This window comes from Aethina tumida, chromosome 2 (genome assembly GCF_024364675.1).
Source record: "Aethina tumida isolate Nest 87 chromosome 2, icAetTumi1.1, whole genome shotgun sequence".
In the NCBI taxonomy this organism is placed as follows: domain Eukaryota; kingdom Metazoa; phylum Arthropoda; class Insecta; order Coleoptera; family Nitidulidae; genus Aethina; species Aethina tumida.
In genome coordinates, this window is record NC_065436.1 from 33,468,451 (window position 1) to 33,489,220 (window position 20,770).

The 20,770-nt window shown below is 35.5% G+C and overlaps 3 protein-coding genes across 7 annotated transcripts; 2 read left to right on the forward strand and 1 right to left on the reverse strand.

The window, feature by feature from the left end:
• Positions 1 to 157: 157 nt before the first annotated feature.
• On the reverse strand, positions 158 to 4,428 carry LOC109599948 (transmembrane protein 145). 3 transcript variants are annotated; one of them, XM_020016006.2, is made up of 6 exons: positions 3,712 to 4,428; positions 2,909 to 3,314; positions 2,719 to 2,856; positions 2,411 to 2,666; positions 2,109 to 2,355; positions 158 to 1,628 (listed from the first exon to the last, which is right to left on the reverse strand). In XM_020016006.2, the coding sequence occupies exons 1-5, from the start codon at positions 4,197 to 4,199 to the stop codon at positions 2,117 to 2,119; spliced, it is 1,527 nt and encodes a 508-aa protein (XP_019871565.1). In that variant the 5' UTR covers positions 4,200 to 4,428; the 3' UTR covers positions 158 to 1,628; positions 2,109 to 2,116. The 3 variants fall into 3 exon arrangements, with proteins under 3 accessions (XP_019871565.1, XP_019871564.1, XP_019871563.1); XM_020016005.2 differs by having other exon boundaries at positions 158 to 1,639; XM_020016004.2 differs by having other exon boundaries at positions 158 to 2,355; positions 3,712 to 4,427.
• Positions 4,429 to 4,729: 301 nt separating this feature from the next.
• On the forward strand, positions 4,730 to 6,715 carry LOC109599949 (U3 small nucleolar RNA-associated protein 18 homolog). Its single transcript, XM_020016007.2, has one exon. It carries the CDS (start codon positions 4,880 to 4,882, stop codon positions 6,365 to 6,367), a length of 1,488 nt encoding a protein of 495 aa, XP_019871566.2. The 5' UTR covers positions 4,730 to 4,879; the 3' UTR covers positions 6,368 to 6,715.
• A 797-nt stretch (positions 6,716 to 7,512) lies between these two features.
• Positions 7,513 to 16,771, forward strand: LOC109599952 (transcription initiation factor TFIID subunit 4). 3 transcript variants are annotated; one of them, XM_020016011.2, is made up of 9 exons: positions 7,513 to 8,454; positions 9,422 to 9,601; positions 9,668 to 9,766; positions 9,836 to 10,039; positions 10,172 to 10,576; positions 12,615 to 12,882; positions 12,938 to 13,198; positions 14,472 to 14,737; positions 14,795 to 16,771. In XM_020016011.2, the coding sequence occupies exons 1-9, from the start codon at positions 7,765 to 7,767 to the stop codon at positions 14,945 to 14,947; spliced, it is 2,526 nt and encodes an 841-aa protein (XP_019871570.2). In that variant the 5' UTR covers positions 7,513 to 7,764; the 3' UTR covers positions 14,948 to 16,771. The 3 variants fall into 3 exon arrangements, with proteins under 3 accessions (XP_019871570.2, XP_049818694.1, XP_049818695.1); XM_049962737.1 differs by having other exon boundaries at positions 7,515 to 8,301; XM_049962738.1 differs by having other exon boundaries at positions 7,515 to 8,301; positions 9,437 to 9,601.
• Positions 16,772 to 20,770: the final 3,999 nt, after the last annotated feature.

A 20,770-nucleotide genomic window follows, 5' to 3' on the forward strand; every position in this document is an offset into this window, starting at 1 on the left:
ATTGTATGTAGGTAATTACATAATATAAATATTGTGACAAAGGTAATTATTTGGACGGATATTAAAAGTTTTATGTTCAAAACAAATTGGGGAGACCACAAATTGTGAAGGTTGTAATTTTCATTATCTTATGGCTTTCACATAATGTAAAAGAAAATTCAATACAATTGTATTATTTATTTTGTGTTATAAGAATATTTTTCTTGTTACAACAATAAAGTCATTTCTTTTAAAATTGATCGATGTGTATTTATAAATTGACTCTATAAGACACAAACTAGTTTGAAAACATATTGCAATAAATGTGACAAACATCTATAAAAAACTTGCGTGGAATTGTTCATTAAACACGAATCACAAAAATGGTAAAATCTATAATAACATCAGCAGTTACAGTAATTTTCAAACGTGGACAGAGACAGATTTTTTAATAATTTACTTTAAGAAGAGAAAGTTATCACAAATATATCACATAACTTTAATAAATTATGCAAAGTTAAAAAGTTTTCGACTGTTACAGCTGACTGTTGTTAAGATTTAGAAAAAAATACACCTTATATATATATATATATATATATATATATATATATATATATATATATATAGAGAGAGAGAGATCACAATAAAAAATATAAACGACCGATGCTAAAAACTGAATCTTACGTCCTTCTTGTCCTTATGCTAACAATAACAATACCTATTGACGAATTGACAGACTTTTCAAAAACCTAAGGTTCCGAATTAGCACCTGGAACCAAGTTAAAGCAATTCACACCATGTATTTGGTGGTATCAACTTGGCACTATTTTCAGTTTCAGCTTGTAGGAAAAATCAACTATAAGTTTTTCAAAATTTAAAATTATAGCACAAGACAGGCACGAGATTGTACTGCGAAATGGAAAAATAATCCTAGGTCACAGGATGCATAAACAACACTACATTCACGCGTAATATCGTAACACCCTGTATTTTTTCTAATTAATCACAAGGATATACTATTGAGCAATAAATAATGTTTCCTTGCAGGCTCCACACCAAGCTGCTTTTACAATGGCCTGTGGAACCTGCAAGGATCTTAGTCTAAATTATATTGAACTAAAATACGTATATTGATCAGCTAAGTCTTTCTTATACATAATCTCATTGGCGAACAAAACTTTACAACCAATATTCTTCATATATTAATATGCATATTTATATCTAAAGTACTTTTAATTATCAGTTTATGTATTTAAATCTAGTATTTACAAAATTTGGTGCACTGGTTAGTATATAATGTACAAAGATTGTGCATACAAGTACCCTTTAAACGATTCGTCACACCTAACAAATTCGTGTTGTTCACGTGTATTGCACATTGAACCAGGTATACTTATGTAGTAACACACCAATTGATTATTGGCTGACATATTTATAATGTTAAAACGTGCTTCAACTGTAAGGTAAAACAACATAGATGTGCGACATTTTCTGTGATACATTGAGAAAAAATTACGTCCTGGTATTTGGGCGATGTTGGTGAAAGTAACACCTGATATTACACTAACAATAAGCATAAATCTCCGTGGATTAAAAACAGTTCATAAGACTAATTGGCAAGACGTTGGGATCGTTCTCTTCGCCTCCAACTATAAAACAACTTTCCAAGTACGTCATAAAAATACATAAAATAAATAAATCGTAATATATATTTACACTGCAATAATTAAATATGCAATTAACGATTAATTAAAATTTAGAAAGTGTAACCAAGGTAAACAAGTGATTAAAATAATATTAGGGTAAATTTAAAGTTTTCTAATTGGGCTTGAGTATATTTTTATAACAATTTTCGTCTTAATAAATAATAATTTTTACACCATATAATCTGTATATAAAATACTTGTCTTATAACTTAAATGATAAAATAATTACAAAAATGATAATAAAGTGCTTGAGTAACTGTGACATAATACTAAATAAACTAACAATAAACCGCATCTTTGGCTTTAAATCATTTAAACACTCTCATCCGCATAATACTGCCATCAAACCCGGAGAGAAAACCGATACCATGTCCCCATCGAACAATTCATGAGGACTAATCAACAACAATCGAACTAACTTACGTAACATCTCACGCCTCCACCGAGTTTTTCTTGGGCGGATCCTCGTAGCGACAGATCTCCATCGACGCCAAAGTGCTGAGCGACGTGTAGGAATTGTTGACGATGTGCGGCGCCTCGTTGAACTCGTTGAGTTCCTCGATGTCCGCTGATGAGGGGCCCTTCAGCAGGAAGTACTGCTCAGACCGCGTCGGCCACAACAAGTGCGCCATCACACAGTAAGCGAAGCAGTCCGCAGAATACGTTATACCTTGGTATGGTAAACATTATCAGTCATTAATTACACACAATATTGTAAAACTTACCGAGAAGTAGCTTGAACCTCCACAGGGCGGAGACGTGAAGGGCAATAAGTGCGAGGATGGGGAGGTAGATGAACCAGACAAGGCTGGATGCGGCGAAGTGGAGCAGAAAGTTAAGTTTTTCAGAGTTGTGCTCGTAAAGCATCGTTATGCGCAACTCGTATAAGAACCAGATCATTATCAATGACCTGAACACAATAATCAGCCAACCAGGCCATGTCTGGTACTCGTCTATGTCTTCTATTATGTCGACTTCCGTCTGGAAATCATAAAAATTAAAACTTGTTATACGTGAATAAATAAGGCTTTACCAAATTCCAAACGTAGAGTAAAATGTGTACAATTCCATAGCATAGCCAAATTGCGAACACCAAAGGTTTTCCTGTTAGATCTATTCTTGTCACGGCCCAACCTTTGGCCAACAATAGTAGCAACAGCATAAAAGTAGTCTGAAATAATACACTCATTAATACCCTCACACATCACTTAACAAAGTCTTACCCTAGACATAATATCAAATATATCCCCAGTCATCTCCAATTTCGGATAACCAACCCCATCAAGTGCGTGTTTTAGTGTGTGTATCAGAATGAAACACAGGGCGACGAAATCCAGTAACAAACTGACGGTGAACAACCTGGTAACTGGATGCCGTTGAATCTTAACGGCGTGGCATTGCAGCGGTACCAGCACCATGTAACAAAGCCAGAAGACTAGATAAAGTTCGAGGGTATTTTGACGGTCGAACGAGAACTGGTACGTGAGGGTGCTGAGGGAGGAAGAGTTCGGGTTCCCATTCACCAGCCACATGTCATATTGGATTTCAAGAGGGTGCGGGTAGTCGTAGTGACGCCACTCGCACATCGTCGTGTTGTGGTAGCACGCCACCATCGACACATACCAAAATCTAGAAAGATTTATTATTTATTTATCAATATTTTAATGTTATATATTTCAGAAATGGACATTTCTATTAGATATAAAAACTTGTGTGACAAGTTTTTTTTTTTAATTTAAATCATTTCTTTAAATAAATTTTGGGAGCTTGGTCTAAAAATTTATTTTATTAAAGAATTTACATTAAAGAACATGAATGAGTTTATGTTAAATATCCTTTAATTAATATAACATATTCCAACACTAAATGTCAAGCAGATTTGAATGCCAATTAACTATCTTCATTAATATTCATTACCCAAACAAATATTTATATTAATACATAACATATGAAACACAATGGAAATATCCGCTTATCTACATACTTTAATCCACCTATCACAAAAATACCACAAAATGGAACTTACGAAGGTTGTTTGAAGTCTTGAACAACATAAGTAAATTGATTATGTTTGACCACATTGAAAGGATCTGTCTCATCAATACACAATTTGCCTTTGGGACAGGGTATCCTCCTCAAGTAGTCCTTTCCTTTGGGGCTGCATTTAGAGTCGTACGCAGTAAAATTAAGCCTCCGAAACATCTGCTTGCATATTTGGTCTTTGTTGAAGACATTGTCTGAATGGCTATTTTTGTAGAATTCCAAAAAATGATACCTGTCCAGCACAGCCAATGTGACCGGGACTGGAAAACGGCTGTTTGACGTTATGTTGCCAAATATATAGCCGTGCGTTAAATCTGGCTGATGTCTGTCTGTCTTTTGGAACCCGAACTTTATTAAAAATTTAAAGAACTCGTCAGTCCTGAACGTCCCTTTCAAATGTGTACAATCACTTAACACTAAGCACGACACAAGTATAACACTAAATAATGAAATATTACGGTCGAGTAACATTTTTGTTTGAAAATATGGGAATAATTGACAGGTTATGTCAATCTGACATCGTTGATGACAGTTCTTTATCTTGTTGTTCGATTGGCCATTTTGATATTTTCCAGCTGATTGGATATGTGACAATTTATTAAAGCAATTAAATTAATAAAATTGTTACGACTTTTTAGCACTATTAACTAAAATACTACTCCTTGATAGAACTATCAGGTTCTAATTTAAACTAATTTAAAATCGGTGACGTCTTCTGATGCTAACTTCAAGTATATTATTTCAACCATGAAATCAAAGACAAAAACAAAACGATTTTTATTGATATTAATTATTATATTAATTTTTACTAACAACATATCTTAGTATAAATTTATTATAGAATATTGTAATTACTAAGATAATCAAATTATAAATTTTGCATAGTCCTGCACTGAAGTGAAGTTAGTCGCACATTTATTTGCTGCGGAAATGATCATTCACGAATTTGTGTTCTCCAGTATTTATAAAGCATAGTATTGAACAAATAACGTTACTGAAAGTAATTAGTTAAAATAAATATTAGTCAAAAACTCGCCCACAAAGAAAAAACGCAGTACCAGTTCTGCCAACCGACCACCCTCAGTTGACATTCCGAAGAACGTGCGCGTTAAAACTCCGTGCGCCTTGTTTTCGGAATAAAAACCGTCGCCATGCCCAAACAAGCAAAGAAACGTAAACACAACCCGAAAACCGAAGATGTCGAGTACGAGATCGACGCCCCGAAACCGAAATTCAAGCCGTTCGACGAGGCGGCCGCCGCCGAGGAGGAGCAGCTCTCTCAGATTCTGTTCGGCGGACCCACCAGTTTTTTGAAGTGTCTGGAGGAGGCGGAACAGGAGGCCGGACCGTCCAACATCGATTCCGGCGTCGGGGAGGACGATAGCAACGAGAGTGATGGGGTGGTTGACCGTAAGCCCGTGTGGCACGACGAGGACGACGACGGGATCGAGGTGGGACACGCACTTAAGGCCCAAAGGAGAAAGTTACCGAACGGGGGCATCAACAGCAGGACCAACAAATACTCAAAGTTGCTCAAGAGCAAGTTCCAGGCAGCTGTCGGCACACCGAAGTGGGCCCAGCTGGATAAGGACAAAGCTGAGGGTTCTGATTCGGACGACGAAATTTTGCAGTCGTGCGGATTCATCAGGAAGACCACTAATGTCAATTTACCAGCTTCCATGCTTGAGTTCAAGAAAGTCAAAGATTTGAATTGTGAGACTTACACTGAGGGTCCTTACATAAACGCCATAGAGTTTCATCCGACCTCAAGTGTGGCATTGGTTGCTGGCAACAAAGGCATTGCCACTCTGTTTGCAGTTGATGGTAAAAGGAACAACAAACTACACAGTATTGCATTTGAAAGATTCCCAATACTCAAAGCAAAATTTGTTCATAATGGAAATGAAGCCATTCTGGGCTCCAGACATGCACACATCTTCAGTTATGACTTGATGACTGCCAAACCAATCAGGTACAACCTTCCCCATGGTTTGACTCAGTGCAAGAACTTCATCATCTCACCAGATTCCCAATTTATGGCTGTGGCTGGCAAATGGGGTGAAGTGCATATTATGTCTGCAACCACCAAAGAAACTGTGGGAATGTTAAAGCAAGAAGGTGAAGTAACAGCCTTGACCTTCAATCCACAAGGCACCCTGTTGTTTGGCCACAGTGATACTGGAGAGGTGACAGTCTGGGATATGAAAACAAGACGGGTAAAACACAAGTTCTATGATGAGGGTTGTCTGCAAGGAACATGTTTATCAGTTTCTTCATCCAATCAGTTCATAGCAACTGGCTCTGCTCAAGGTGTGGTGAATTTGTATGGAGTGGAGGATGTTTTGCAGCAGAAGACACCAAAGCCCAGAAAAACAATCATGAATTTAACAACAGGAATCTCTAGTTTGGAGTTTAATGCGTCCTCTGAAATTCTGGCACTCGCCTCCCCTGATATTCAGAATTCAGTTAAATTGTTCCATGTGGGAGCTGGAACAGTTTTCAAGAATTTCCCAACCTTCCAAAGCAAGATGGGACATATAAATGTACTTAATTTCTCACCAGGAAGTGGATACGTTGCATTTGGTGATAGAAATAACACTGTGGCACTGTACCGTCTCAAGCATTTTAAGAATTATTAATCAATGTGATTTTATATAAGAATATGGGCAATTATCACAATGTTCTGTTGATATTAGTCTACTAAATATTACACGTATATTTAAAATTCTTCCATTTTGGTAGTAATGGAATTCAAGACAATTTACACATATACAATGTTTAGGAGTTACACCATGATGATGTATTCAGTTGGTTTAGAGATTCATTTTACGTTCATTCAATTCATCATTTTTATACCCGTTTTCTATGTTGTAAATATATGTCTGACTATTGAATTATGTTTCTATTGTGTTAATGGTAACTTATTCAAATTATTTTTTAATTTATGGATTGTAAACTTTTGTGTAAATAAAACTGTTAATGATTTACGCTGGAATTTTATTTATCTGATATCTTCGACTGAAAAGCAAAATAAACATATTTTTATATATCAGTCGTATAAATGCCAAAATCCCACTAAAAAGAATTTTATAGAAATCGTAAAAGATATTTGGAAAGTTACAAAAACCTGTTTAAGATATACATAAATTTCAGAATTTTTTTTAATAAATTAAAATGTTACCAAAAGCATATTGTTTTCATAAATCCAAACTTATGGAAACCACACATGAATATTACAGGGTGCTTATTATATTCATAAATCCAAATATTTTAAAAAATTTACATAATATAACTTGTAATTAAATGTTTCTAGTCATCCTGTCCCTTTGGGTGACGTTGACTCGTACCTAATTTTATATATCATATAACTTTCGCGAGTTGTATTTGCAAGTAATATGAAAATGGGAGGTTTTAAAGAATGAATAAAACGGAATACGAATACTAAAATGTGTGAATGTGTTAATTTTTGTTATTTAAAGGTGATTTTTACCAGTAAATAAAATACTAAAAGTATTATTCTATATTTTAATATTGAATCACCTGTCCTTTATTGGTAATAAACAAGATTACCTAGAACACCAAAATGTATTTAAACCAACCATATAAATTGCATTTAAATTTAAAATAGGTGGTTTAAATTGAACTATTATGTTATATAGGTAAGCTGAGAAGTAATTTATTTAGTTGCACCTGAAAAGAGCGTTTGAACACATCGCCAAAAAGAAAAATAAAAAGTGCGTAATTTATTTGAATAGTGGCGGGAACGTGACGTGTGATTGGTGATTGCGGGATCGGAAGGTGAAACTGGTGCGAGAATGTCCGCGTTAATACTGGTACTGAGGCAATTTCGCGTTAGAGTTCCGAACGAATTTCGCCCCCGAAAACATGCACAAAACAAGTTGTGTGGTTTATAGAGGCGCGATCGGAAGTTCTGTTTCATATGCTTTTCTGCATCGGCCGAGTCGAGTGGCCGGTACGCGCAGCCGCCGCGCGCTAAGACGCGTGCGCTCCTCACTTTTCAGTTGGGTCTCGGAAAATGGCGTCGGCAAAGTTTCTCGAGGAAGCTCTGAGCACGGATGTCGACGAATCGGCCGTGAACGCGATCGTGGGCTCCTTGGAGAACCAGCTGGTGACGTCGACGCCCGCCGCGTCGGCACACGGGACGGCGGGCGCCGTCCTCTCCCAGAACCACGTAAACAGCGCGATCCCGAACGGCGGGATTGTCGGCCCGCAACAAAAGCACGGCACCGTCGCCAACGGGGACTCGATCACGGACCCCGCTAAGTCCGTCAACAGTGCCATGATTGTTGGGGGGCCCGCACTCACCACCAGCTTCGACGCGAGAACGGCATCGGAGCCTGTGAAGATAGTGTACACCCAGGGCCAGGCTTCGCAAGTTCTGCCCAGAGTCTCCATTCCCAATGGCACTTTGGGCCTGCAGCAGACGGTGCTACAGTCCAATGCGGCGGGCAAACAGCCCACGCTTGTGTTAAAGACGAGTGGGGCGCAGGCCCCTAGTGGTATCGTGACAGTGCCCATGAACGTTACGTCGACAGTGCCCCAAGCCAATAACGTAGGTAGTCCCAGCACCCAATCCCCTAACATCCTATCCAATCTCCAAGTGGTCAATGTCAGACCTGGAGTTCCCTCACAGCAGCAGAAGGGACAACCAGCCCGTGTAGTGCTCAGTGCACCTCAAATTGTAGGGGCCCGACCTGGAGCTCCAGTAAGTTTACCAGTCAATTGAACGGAACGGGAGGATTCTTTTTTATCTCATCCATGCACCCAATACTAATAATCGACATCATCAGAGCTTAACACATCAGTTACTAATTACATGCTAGACACTATATACTCCTCAAGGAATCCTCCCATTCCACTTTGATTTTGTGTTGTATTTGAGCATGTCAATTCTGTCAGTTTTGAATTAGTCATTTGACACTTTCTATTTGAAAGTCCAGATTCTTAACACTGACATTAATTTTGACAACTAGGTTATGTAAACAACTTGCTAACCTTATTGTCAAAACAAACGTTTTTAAATATCTGGTCAAAACTGCATTATTGATTTTAAGAAATTTGGAATTTAGCTGTTATTGTTGACATATGGTTTTATTGGAAACATAGTTAGGCCACAAGCCACGATAAACCTTCTTAATTACTAATCATCCACACAAAGCTGTAATGTTTAGATTTCAAAACAAAATTATTACAAGTAAATCAGTAAAACACAGTGCTGGTTGTATTTTAAAATAGAATTAACATTAAGTGCTTAAAATAACATCCTCTCTGTGACTAACAATAATTTTGACAATGATAATTTTACAATCAACTAAATTTTTAAATCTGACAAGAAAAATGTGTATGAATGGCTAGTTTTAGAAGCCAGTCGTCGGCTTTGCTTTTGTGTAGTTATTGGATTATTTTATATGAATCCTTTGCTGTAGTTTAGTTGCTTTTTATAAACATTTTTCTTTTGCCAAGTATAATTCGTAGCACTTGTAGTTGGAGTTCATGTCACTTTGTTGATATACCAGTTTAAGGCAAAATATTTTGACGTTTTTTATTGCCAATATTCCAAAAACTGTATCAACGAACTCGCATTGGATTCCATTGTTTTCTTTTTGTAGATATTGCGCGACCTAACACGAAAAACATAAAATCACTATTAATTAAACACCAACTTATTTTAGCAATTAACTCTTCAGTCATTTCCTGGCCTGCAACCGGGTCAGCAAGGGGCACTGTTATTGAAAACAGAAAATGGACAATACCAACTACTGAGGGTGGGTCCACCAGCAGCCGCCAACCTGACGAACACATCGCAGCCCTCTGGACAGCCGGTGACGTTCAGAATGCAAACAGTTGTAACAGTGAGTTGGCGGCCTTCGTTTAATTAAATTGGTTGCGGAGTTTTAACACAAATTTGTTGTTTACAGCAACCACAGATCAGTACAGCAACAAGTCCTGCACAAGCGGGAGGTACAACGACGGTCACATCAGCGCCACAAGCCGGACAAACGGTCCAGACGCCGCAGGTGTGTTGTTCATTGTTACTTGCGCTTTGACACGGATGTTAATGCCCGCTTTTGTCGTGCCATTTACAGAAAGACAATACCAAAGAAAAGTGCCGAAAGTTCCTAGCAAATCTATTAGAATTGTCCAGCCGAGAGCCGAAACAGGTAGAAAAGAGTGTCCGGACGCTGATACAAGAACTAATCGACATGAGGGTCGAACCGGAAGATTTTTGCGACAAACTAGAAAAGTTGCTTAACGCCTCCCCACAACCGTGCCTCATTGGATTCTTAAAGGTAAGTATGTTACGCATGTTTACCTCATGCAAGGGCTAAAACACTTAACGTGGCGGCTTTTAATCATTTTAACCGCTTAATAACGCATTCACCTGACGCAAAATTAATGCATTTTTTTACGTACGATTGCAGAAAAGTCTACCGTTGCTGCGGCATTCGCTGGCGACGCAGGAACTGACGATAGAGGGCATCCGTCCGCCGCCCGCGAACGTGGTGTTCTCGATAGCAGGCGCCACGCCCACCGTGCAAACGGTGGTGCGACCCGCGATGACGACGACGGCGCAGTCCGGCCAACAGCAGGTTACGGGCGCCGTGCAACAGCAACAGGTGAGGATCGTGGGGCCGGCGACGGTTGTGCGGCCGGCTGGTGTGGCATCAACGGCCGGCGCCCAGGTTCTTCAACAGAGGCTTGTCACACCCGTGAGGGCGACGGCACCCGGAGCCACGCGTATGGTGACGGCCATAAGGCAGCCGGGCAACGTGATAGTGAGCGGGTCACAGCCGCCCGCTCTTCATCCAGTCTATCCCAACAATCAGGTAATTAATAAGTGTGGTGATTAATTCAAATCAGCTTGGACTATTACTTGAATTGTTATGAGCAAAAATTCTTAAATTAGATTGTTGTGATTGCAATACTGATATTATTTATTACAATGTTTCATGGACTAATTTTTCTGTTTTGCTGAACTGGATGAAAGTAGCTACTTCTATTAGTATATTATAATTTTTTTTTTTTTTGATTTTGTCATAGAGAGGTTTAAAATGGGCATCGCTCCATTGTGATATCCCATATCGTTTTTCAGATATCTAACAAAGTTGATATTTAGCATATTTTGAATTGTTACAATTATTCAAAATCTTAAGTAGTATTCTTACACTATAAATATCTTACTTATATTAAAAAAATATATATTTTTCGGAGATTATGAGATAACATTCATATATTTTTTATTGTAAATGAAAATATAATTGAATTTGTGGAATTAAATCAAATTTTCCAAAAATATATAATCTGTGATATATTAAATTATCTTTAGCTAAGATTTAACAAGTTATTTCTGGTAAATTTAAAGATAATAAGATAAAGATTTTTTTATTCTCTGAAAGACGGAAAAAAATTTCTACAGGCACTTTTACATAGTATAAAATACTTATTTCATAAAAATATGTTTCAATAAAATTTTGTGAAAATATGGGTAACTCTTACCAAGATACAATGATGCTTCTCGTAAATATCAAGATACAATTTGTATATTTTTTTTTATCTTAAATGTAAATTATAATTGAATTTACTTTGAAAATGTGGTATAAAATCAAATTTTCCAAAAATATATAATCTATGATATGTTAAATTATCTTTAAAATATGTAATATGTGATGTATTAAATAATATTTAGTTAAGGTACTTCAATAAATTTCTGGTAAATTTTAAGATATTTCATTTTTTTATTCTGTGAAACATGGTAAAAACTTTCTGCCGGAAGTTTTTTACATAGTATATATACTTATTTCACAAAAATAGATTTCAGTAAAATTTCAAGATAATATGGGTATGTCTAGCTAAGAAACATATACTTTTCCTGTAAATATCAAGATAAAATTTGTATACTTTTTATTTTAATAAGAGACTAGTTGAATTTGCCTTGAAAATGAAAATTTCCAAAAATATATATTTGTTGTATATTTAATTATATTTAGCTAAAATATAACAAGATTTTTCTGATAAATATTAAGATATTTATTCCATTTTTTAATCTCTGCAACATGGTAAAAACTTTTTGCGGATACTTTTTAATATAGTATAAGATATTTATTAAAGAAAAAATCAATAAAATTTTGAGAGAGAATATGGGCATCTCTAGCTAAATTACAAAGGTATTTCTTATAAATTTCAAGATAATATTTGTATATTTCATATTTATATATTCTGCGATATATTAAATTATTTTTAGTTAAGATATAAATATTTCTGGTAAATTTCAATAATATAGGCATCCCTAGCTAAGATACAAGGATATTTCCATAAATTTCAAACTAACATCTCTTATTTAAAAATCATGATTGAATTTGCCTTAAAAATGTGGAATAAAATCGAATTTTCCAAAATATTGTCTGTATTATATTTAGCGAATGGTATCTTTGGTAAATTTTAAGTTACATTTAACTTCTACGGAACAATAGAGTAAAAACTCACAATAATATTTATTCAGTTAATTTTGTATGGAGGTTAGTTTCTTGCATAATTTAAATGTTAATGTTAATTCTTTCAAGATGTTTCTTGATACTCAGTGTTAACCCAAACATCCTTTCTACTCGAAATTATGCAATAAATGATAATCAAACTCAGTTTACGTAAACTTTAGACATAGTTAATTCGATTTAAAAAGAATCTTGAATTGGTCCATTTCTAACATATTTTCTTTATTTTAATAATCTATTGTATGATCATATTAACAATGAAAGTGTAACTAATAAAATTCACCTAAATCAACTTCCAGATTATTTTACATTGTTTCACTGTTTTATAACTGAGTGTTTAACATAATATTATTAAATGAGACATTATCGTTATTAGGTTAGGACGGTGGGCCCCGGCGGACAGATTAGGCAGCCCATAACCATCAGGGCGGGCACGCCGATCACCGCGGCCAAACAACCGGCCGTCGCGCAAGTCAAGATAGCCGGCGGCCTGAAAACCACAGTGCCTTCGGCCGTGAATCGGCTTCAAACCAAGGAAAAGGAGAAGAAAACGTTCTCGTCCGCATATACGGGCGACGATGACATAAACGACGTGGCCGCCATGGGCGGCGTCAATCTGGCCGAGGAATCACAGAAAATTTTAGGTAACTTGTTACTTGTAAACAATTTTGGCACAAGTTAATTGTTTGTTTTGTTTAGGCTCGACGGAATTCGTCGGTACGAAAATACGTTCGTGCAAAGAGGAGGTGTTGTGTTCTATGGGCCCGTTGCAACAAAAAATAAGACTGGCCATGGCACGGCACGGCCTCGAAGACCCCGGTTCGGAAGTAGCTGCCTGCATATCGCACGCCGCCCAGGAGCGGATCAAGAACCTCATCGAAAAGATGGCCATTATTACTGAGCACCGCCTTGAAATCGTCAAGGCTGACCAACGATACGAAATCACACACGACGTGAAAGGTACATAAACCGCCCCCACATGAATTACACTAGTTTACATTAATAATTAAAAATTCTTCTAATTATTCTTAGGGTAATTCGTCTAGATTGTGGCAAATTTTATTTAATACGTCTTTCAGAGTAAACAGCAGGTCTGATCAAAATGAACAATATTTCATTAGAAAGGTGCCTAATTTGTTTCAAACGGAAGAAAAATGAAACAGCTGCAGAAAGCTCAAATTTCATGCAATTTCTGACTATTTTCATGCCCTCAAGATTTTCATTTTTAATTGATAGTTTATCAATTACAAGCATTTCAAAATCTGTCACATTATTATTGAATAAGATGTGATGGAAATGGAAAAAGAAATTTCAATTATTTATCTTTACATCATAATATTATCACCTTTTACTTTTTCTGTTGGTCTTAACCACTCATAGCCTGACATCATTTGTTGCTACCTGAAGCTTTATCTTTTTAATTCAAAATCTTTCACTTTGTTCATCTCTTTGACCTCTTAGAGACTGAAGAGAAAATGAATCTTATTGTCATTTTTGAACTTATAATCGCCTTAGAATAAATACGTAAATTTGTTTGACGTATGTGGGACATTTGTATTATTCCAAAAATATATTACAAATACTCCCTGGAACTTCTCTCCCTGAATTGCGTTCATTAAATATGTTCTTGAACATAATTTTGAAATGTCTACTTCAACTGAACTTTTGTCAGAAAGCAGATCCTAATTCCCTTTTTCATCGTTTTATTGTTTATATTATTATGAAAATATTAAGACTTGGTAGTTAGCTTATTTACTTTATTTACTATATTTATGTTCTTTGTCTGAGATCATTTGCATTTTTCATTTAATCTTGGTCTTCTAGAAGTTGAAATACAAGACATTGAATAAGTTCTCGATTATAAATGTAAAATTTGAGATATTGAAATTATTTATTGTTGAAAATTACTCCAATGGTGATGGTGACTGAAAATCGTTAGAAATTGAATGAAAATTGAACATTCTACAGACGTAGTTGTTAATTACATCCGGTCAAAAAGAATTAGGTATAACTGAATAAATAATTTATTCACCTTTCCAATGAAATATTAATTATTCATTTGAATCCCGTTTGTTGTAAATTCTGGACGCCTCTTGATAGGTTAGGTCAGGTTAGTTTAAAATAATAAACCGAAAAACACAATTTATCATCTAGATGTACCCAAATATGTATGTGTAAATTTGTAAGTTTGTAAACCAGATATTTAATTACTAAAGATTCCATTGCGGTTTAGGTCAGTTGAAATTTTTGGAAGACCTTGACAAGGCTGAAAGAAAGAAGCACGAAGAACTGGAGAGGGAGATACTGCTGCGAGCGGCGAAGAGCAGATCGAAGACGGAGGACCCGGAACAGGCGAAGCTGAAGGCTAAAGCCAAGGAAATGCAGCGAGTGGAGATGGAGGAGCTGCGACAGAGGGAGGCAAATGCCACCGCCCTTCAAGCCATCGGTCCGAGGAAGAAGCCACGGCTCGACGGGGACACGCTTTCCGGCAGTTTGCAGGTACGCATCGCAAATACATTTTTATAATAACAAATAAATAATATGCGTCGTTTTCAGGCGAATGTCGGAGGGGTGAACAGCGGGATCAGGGGCCAGATGCCGCTCAGACAGCGAATGAAGAAGGTTACCCTGCGGGATTTGCAGTTCCTGTTCGAGTCGGAGAAGGATCTGTGCAAAAGTAAACTGTTGTTCAAGTCGTATCTCAAGTGATGCAAGCTTCTTCTTGTCAGTGTTGTGATATTTACCACGGACACGTTCGTCGTTGGTTGTCTGCGCCGACACTTGTTCTCAAATTGTTTGTTTCATCTGTTCACGAGAAGTGTATGACGCGCCCGTTTTTTCTATAAATGTTCTTTGTTATTTGTACATTTGTATAATTGATATGATCGAATTAGTTAAGCTTAAAAAACATATTGTTGTGGGTTTTGGCGACGGCACGGGCAAATCTGAGCGTTCAAAGCGGCGAGACTTGGCCTCGAATGTGTAATACAAACGAAAAATGTTGTTATAAGACATTGCTAGCTCAAATTAAGGCTCAAATACCATTTTAACTATTTAATCAGAACGGATTTGAAATATACAAGATTCTTTATTATTATGTATTTGATCTCTTTATTAAATTTAATTTTAAATCTGACTTTACAAGCAGTTAACATGACTGAAAAAGACCACAGAGAAGTGTCATTGCTTGACACCACTTATAAAACAGATAAAACCAATGGTACAAACAAATAGATCAATTTTAAAATATATCCAATATAATATTTATCTTTTTTATAGGTAATTAGATATAATATATTTGATAACGTGGCAGTATTCGGTTTAAATAAGTCTTATCGTCGACCACTGAACTAAATACATGCGCACTCTCCAACCCATGGATTCATCACGGCACATTTAATTTAAATCTAGTCTAAAAAACGTCCAACGCGTCCCCCAGATGAAAAAGTCCGCGACTCGCGCTTTTCCATATTTATAATTCTTCCGATTTTCATCTTGTGGACGGGCGAACGCGTGATGACCAGCCCTCGGGGCACAATTTTGGCCAGTCTTTGACGTATGGCGGTTTTTTCGGTGCTACCCAAACGACAGTGAGCGTCAATCAAATACGTAAATTGGAAAACTATTCGGATTTGCCGGCCGGTCACCTCCGATATATCTGTGTGGTTGGGTCGACTTGTTGAGGGGCACCTCGACGACCGTTCTGATGAGGGTTTTCTTATTGTAAATGACGGAATTATTATCGGTAATGATTTATTGTGGAATATTTTTGCCCGTGGACGGCCGTCGATGGGGACCAATGAGGACTGCAGTCACAGAATAAATATTATATTGTATAGTTGGAAATTTTTGGCACCAAGGGAGAGAATGTGAGAGAGAGCGAGTGATGTTGTTTTGTATCAAAACTGTAGCAAATATACCTGAAATTAGAACCTGGTTTTGCACGCCAGTGTCCGTCGACAGGTGCAGTTGGTTGTTCATTGAATGCGTAATTTATTCTAAATTTGCGTAGATAATCATTGTAGTTAAAAAGAGAATTGTCCGTAAACATTCCATTTTTCAGAGGTTTTATAAAATTTTCGTGCTGCGGTAAGATAGTTCTCTATTTAAGCTGTGATAAAATTTTTATTGAACAACAGGGTTGATCATTTTTTACATGGAATTACCGAGAAATTCAATTTATTTTTCTTACGGACCCTCTGCACTTTTTGGTGGGCATCGGCGCATTTATTTTCTTACTTTAGAACACTAATAGAATCGTTTTGAATATAGAGTTTTGTTAAGAGGATGACACATCTTCAGTAAAATAATAAATATATATATCATAATTTTTTCTACAATTTCATGTACATATACTGTAGATTTTCTATACCAATATCAATTTTTTCTTTATAAGAAAATATTTTAAAAAAAGGTCATGTTAATAATCTGTAATTAGTTGTATAATTGTTTTTTTTTAAATCTAATATGAGTATAGATATATAATTTTTGTTATAGATTAATATTTAATATAATAAAACGATAAAAGGCGAATTTGTTTTTTTGTTTGTTGTAATTGTCAACATCGTTGGACAAAGATTTTTGTATCTATTTATTTTGTAACATCAATGAATCTATTTTATTACGATTAAATTATTTGTACACTTTATAATGCGTGTTTTCCTGTTTGAAATTGTGAAAAATATCCCTGTAAATTCAGCAGTTTGTGAAAAAAATCTTTGTTCAACACTGATTTGTTTTTTTTTAGTTGTTTTGAGACAAAGATATTGTTGCATTATTATATTTTTTTTATCAAAAAATAAAGTCATTAAAAGCTACAAAGAAAATTTAACATTTCATTAGTTAAATTTAATGAGTGTACTTAATTAAAAAAACGCATGTAATTGTAGATGATTCAGAATTAGTTTTAGAGACCGTTAAAAAATTTATTATCTTTGAAGATAATTTATTAAATTATTTTTGTACTGAAATATGTATTGCTAAAACCACCAAAAATTGAATAATTATAAAGAAATTAAAAAAAGTGAATTTTACTATTATTCCTTCCTCCGATACCTCACGTCGAAATTATTTCAACGATGTGCTCAAAAGGAAAAACCTATTCATGCATAATCTTTGCGTAGTGTTGGCCGTTAATTAAATATATTTAAAATTGGGGTCAATATTAATGAAAACGGCCTCGCTTTGGGTGAAACGACCAATTGAAATTTCGTAATCGGCTTTGCCCAATATTGCCCATTTCGATAAACCATTTTCCGGTTAATTGTTCATTTTAATGTAGAACGCTCGCGGCGACAGCGAGGGCGGCTTTCTGGGGAGTTCGCCCCCCACATCTTGTTCTGACACGGGCCTGCCTCGAAAAATTACGCGCTGGATGTTTTGTTCGGCCCTTCAGGCCATTCAAAAATAATCCCACTCTCGTTCTAATTAACTTGGATACCGTCAAACTTAAGGTAAATATACGAGTAAGTTTTCGAAGAATCAAAATTGGCTAGAGTCGAGTTACTCTAAGGAAAAAAGTATGCTCGATTATTTGCGAAGGTACATTGAAAAATCTCAAGAACAAGCGCAGAGATGCTAAATGCTAAATGTTGGCAATTGTAATAACCCACCGGTGAAATATTGTTAGATATGTAAATTTGAAATACCAGTCAACAAAGGCGAATACAATTGTATTTTCTCAGTTCTTGGGGGCGTGAACAATTTCCATATCACTCAAAGGAATATTTATATGCGATAGATTATTCGGTGCGGTGTTTCTTGTTGTAATTTCACAGGAAGTTATAGATAATATGCATGTAACGTGTTACGGTATGCGGTAAATGACGAAACGCATAAACTCGATTAAAATTAGCAGAAGTGTGTCGTGTTTTGAAAAGAAGGAAACAGGATATTATACTTAAGAAAGGTTAACATCAAGACCACCAGAGGTGAACTGAATCGTTAAAACTGGGTATGGTGGCCCCATTTTAATAAAAACAATGTAAATAATAACTACAGAAATTTTGAAGGCTGTCGAAGAGTTTTTGTGCTACTTTTTATTTGACTATTTTTGTGTTCATTCATATAATACAGATACAGTTCAGTATCCATTTCACTTTTGTTGTGTTCAGAGGATTCATTCATTTCAAATGCCATTAGTATGAAGACGTTCAAATTTTAAGTATCTAAGTGAGTTTGTGTGGACTAATTATTGGTTTAAAAGAAGCAGGACTGTTCTCATCAAGTGAAGGATGAACATTTCTACGATATCACTTTATGACTACTCGTCCAGTTATCAACCAGTAATTCATAGAAGAAACAATGTTTCGTAACATATGAAGTGTTTATCATAGTTGGTCTATTTGATGATTTTTCTTATCATTCTTAGTTTATCAGATATTGAAACGTAGCTATCAAAGATTGAGGAGTGCAGAGAATGATAACTTTGAGATTTTAAGTAGGAAGAGATTTTATTAGTCCATCAGTGAGTTACAATTTTCTTTGACCATGCAGGATCGACATGCAAGTCTCAGAAGGCATAACAAATGAAGGAGAAATTCACAATTTTTTGTAGAGAGGTTTATACATCTAACAGTTGAATGCCATTGTACCTGATAATATATCATCTTTAATTTTTATTTGAGCTAATATGATCGTCTAGCGATACCTCCAGAAAATGGTGTTCTAGCTTCGGGCCCTTTAAAATCCAGTTTTCCAACAGGATTGTTTCGGATTGAAAGAGTTACCTTGAAGTGTTTCCAACATTCTAATATAAAATTGTTGTCATGACCAGCAACATAGGTAGGATAGGAGAAATTTAACTCTTTCCACAGTTTTTGGTGGATCTTCAGTTCAATATATTCAATATTTTTGTATGCATTTTAAAGATATTTTACTATTTATTATCCCAATCTAAACTCCAAAAATCAATGAATTCTGTCTATTGGACATATGTGTTCTATTGTCTATGTTACTGAGATCAATTTTAATATACAGGATGATTCACTTAACTTATTCATTATAAGTTTAAGAAAAATCAAAAAAGTTATTGATTTGAATTTTTTATAGCGTTTATAACTTGACTTGAATTAATTTTTAAATTTATTTTGAACAGAATTTCATTTCCGGTTTTACCAGAAATAATATCAACTTTGTTATCTTCAATGACACCCTGTATATATTTGGGTTTTAAAAATTTACATATAATTGTAAATAAAATGACTATATCACGTCCTATATCTAGATCCAATAGTTTTTCAGTTATTAATTTTTTTCAAAAAATTTTGACAGATGGTCTAATTAGTCTGTTTAGTTATCAATTTTGATATTGAAAAGTTCTTTTTTGGTATATGTTAATTAAAGACCATTCTATAAGAAGCTATTATTAGTACTCCTAAAATGATCGTTACACTCATTTAATTTTATATATCTTAAAATATCAATAACATGTTATTTTCAGCGGAACTCCTTCTATGTTTTAGAATAATCAAATTGAATATTAAAAAACCTTTCAATTAGTATTTATAGTTTCCTATACATAAAATGAATTTTAATAGATATTTTGGTAAAAATGTAAAAATAACGCTCGTGTTATTGATGTTTTAAAATAAACAAAGTTAAACGTAAATATTCCTATATAAAATTTAGAAGTACCAGTAATGGTTTCCTGTAGAATGAATCTTGGTTAACGTGTATGCCAATATCAAAATTGGTGACTTCACAGAGATATTAGTTAGACAATCAATATGTAAAAATTTTTGGAAATAAATATTACTTATTACTAATAAGTAACATAAAACTATTGGGTTCGGATATAGGATATTGTTTAGCCATTTTATTTGTATTTACAATTTAAAAATCCAAAAATATACAGAATGTTGATGTCATTTCTGGCGAAACTGGAAACGAAATTTTGTAGAAAATAAATTGAAAATGTAGTTTGCTGTAAACATTTCAAATTATTACCTTTATTCACTCTCCATAAACTTCTTATGAATAAGTTAGGTGCATCTGTATATCTAACGACATATTTATATTTTGATGGGCATTTATGAGTAAAATAATATAAAAAGCTTTATTGTTGTAATAAAGAAATCTGGAAATTTGGTAACATTTTTTAAACAATAACATCGACCAAAGTCTTTGTGTTGTTTCAAATAAAATCGATACATCTTGTAAACTAAACTAAAATCACGGTTGCGCATATTGCGACCCTTTTAATTGCAAGCCTTCAACGCTTTTTCGTCCCGTCGACAATTAAACCGAAATGAAAATTTCCCAAGTTTGATTAACAAAACGTAAGCGTGCACGAAATAAGACAACGCGATTGTGGCGGTTGTCGTGGAGAGAGGCCGTGCGCACGGTGGTGGCGGTCGGGGCAGAGCGTTTTGAGTTGTGGAAGGGCCCGGGGCCACGTTGGAATGAATTCCGCCCCGGGCTCATATCGTCCTCTGCGTACCGCGCACCGGTCCTCCCCTCCTATCCCACTGCGCCCTGGTCCGTGTGTGCACACCGCGCCCCGGGGCGAACCAGCCTTCAATACCGTTTTTA

What these genes read in the sequence shown, in the direction of transcription:
- LOC109599948 (XM_020016006.2), bottom strand. Translation starts at nt 4,199, where the DNA reads ATGTTACTCGACCGTAATATTTCATTATTTAGTGTTATACTTGTGTCG. An exon ending in TATTTGATATTATGTCTAGG is followed by an intron (nt 2,857 to 2,908) that starts GTAAGACTTTGT and finishes GTATTATTTCAG; the next exon opens with ACTACTTTTATGCTGTTGCT. An exon ending in GAGGTTCAAGCTACTTCTCG is followed by an intron (nt 2,356 to 2,410) that starts GTAAGTTTTACA and finishes TACCATACCAAG; the next exon opens with GTATAACGTATTCTGCGGAC.
- LOC109599949 (XM_020016007.2), top strand. Translation starts at nt 4,880, where the DNA reads ATGCCCAAACAAGCAAAGAAACGTAAACACAACCCGAAAACCGAAGAT.
- LOC109599952 (XM_020016011.2), top strand. Translation starts at nt 7,765, where the DNA reads ATGGCGTCGGCAAAGTTTCTCGAGGAAGCTCTGAGCACGGATGTCGAC. An exon ending in CAGTCTATCCCAACAATCAG is followed by an intron (nt 10,577 to 12,614) that starts GTAATTAATAAG and finishes TATCGTTATTAG; the next exon opens with GTTAGGACGGTGGGCCCCGG. An exon ending in AATCACACACGACGTGAAAG is followed by an intron (nt 13,199 to 14,471) that starts GTACATAAACCG and finishes ATTGCGGTTTAG; the next exon opens with GTCAGTTGAAATTTTTGGAA.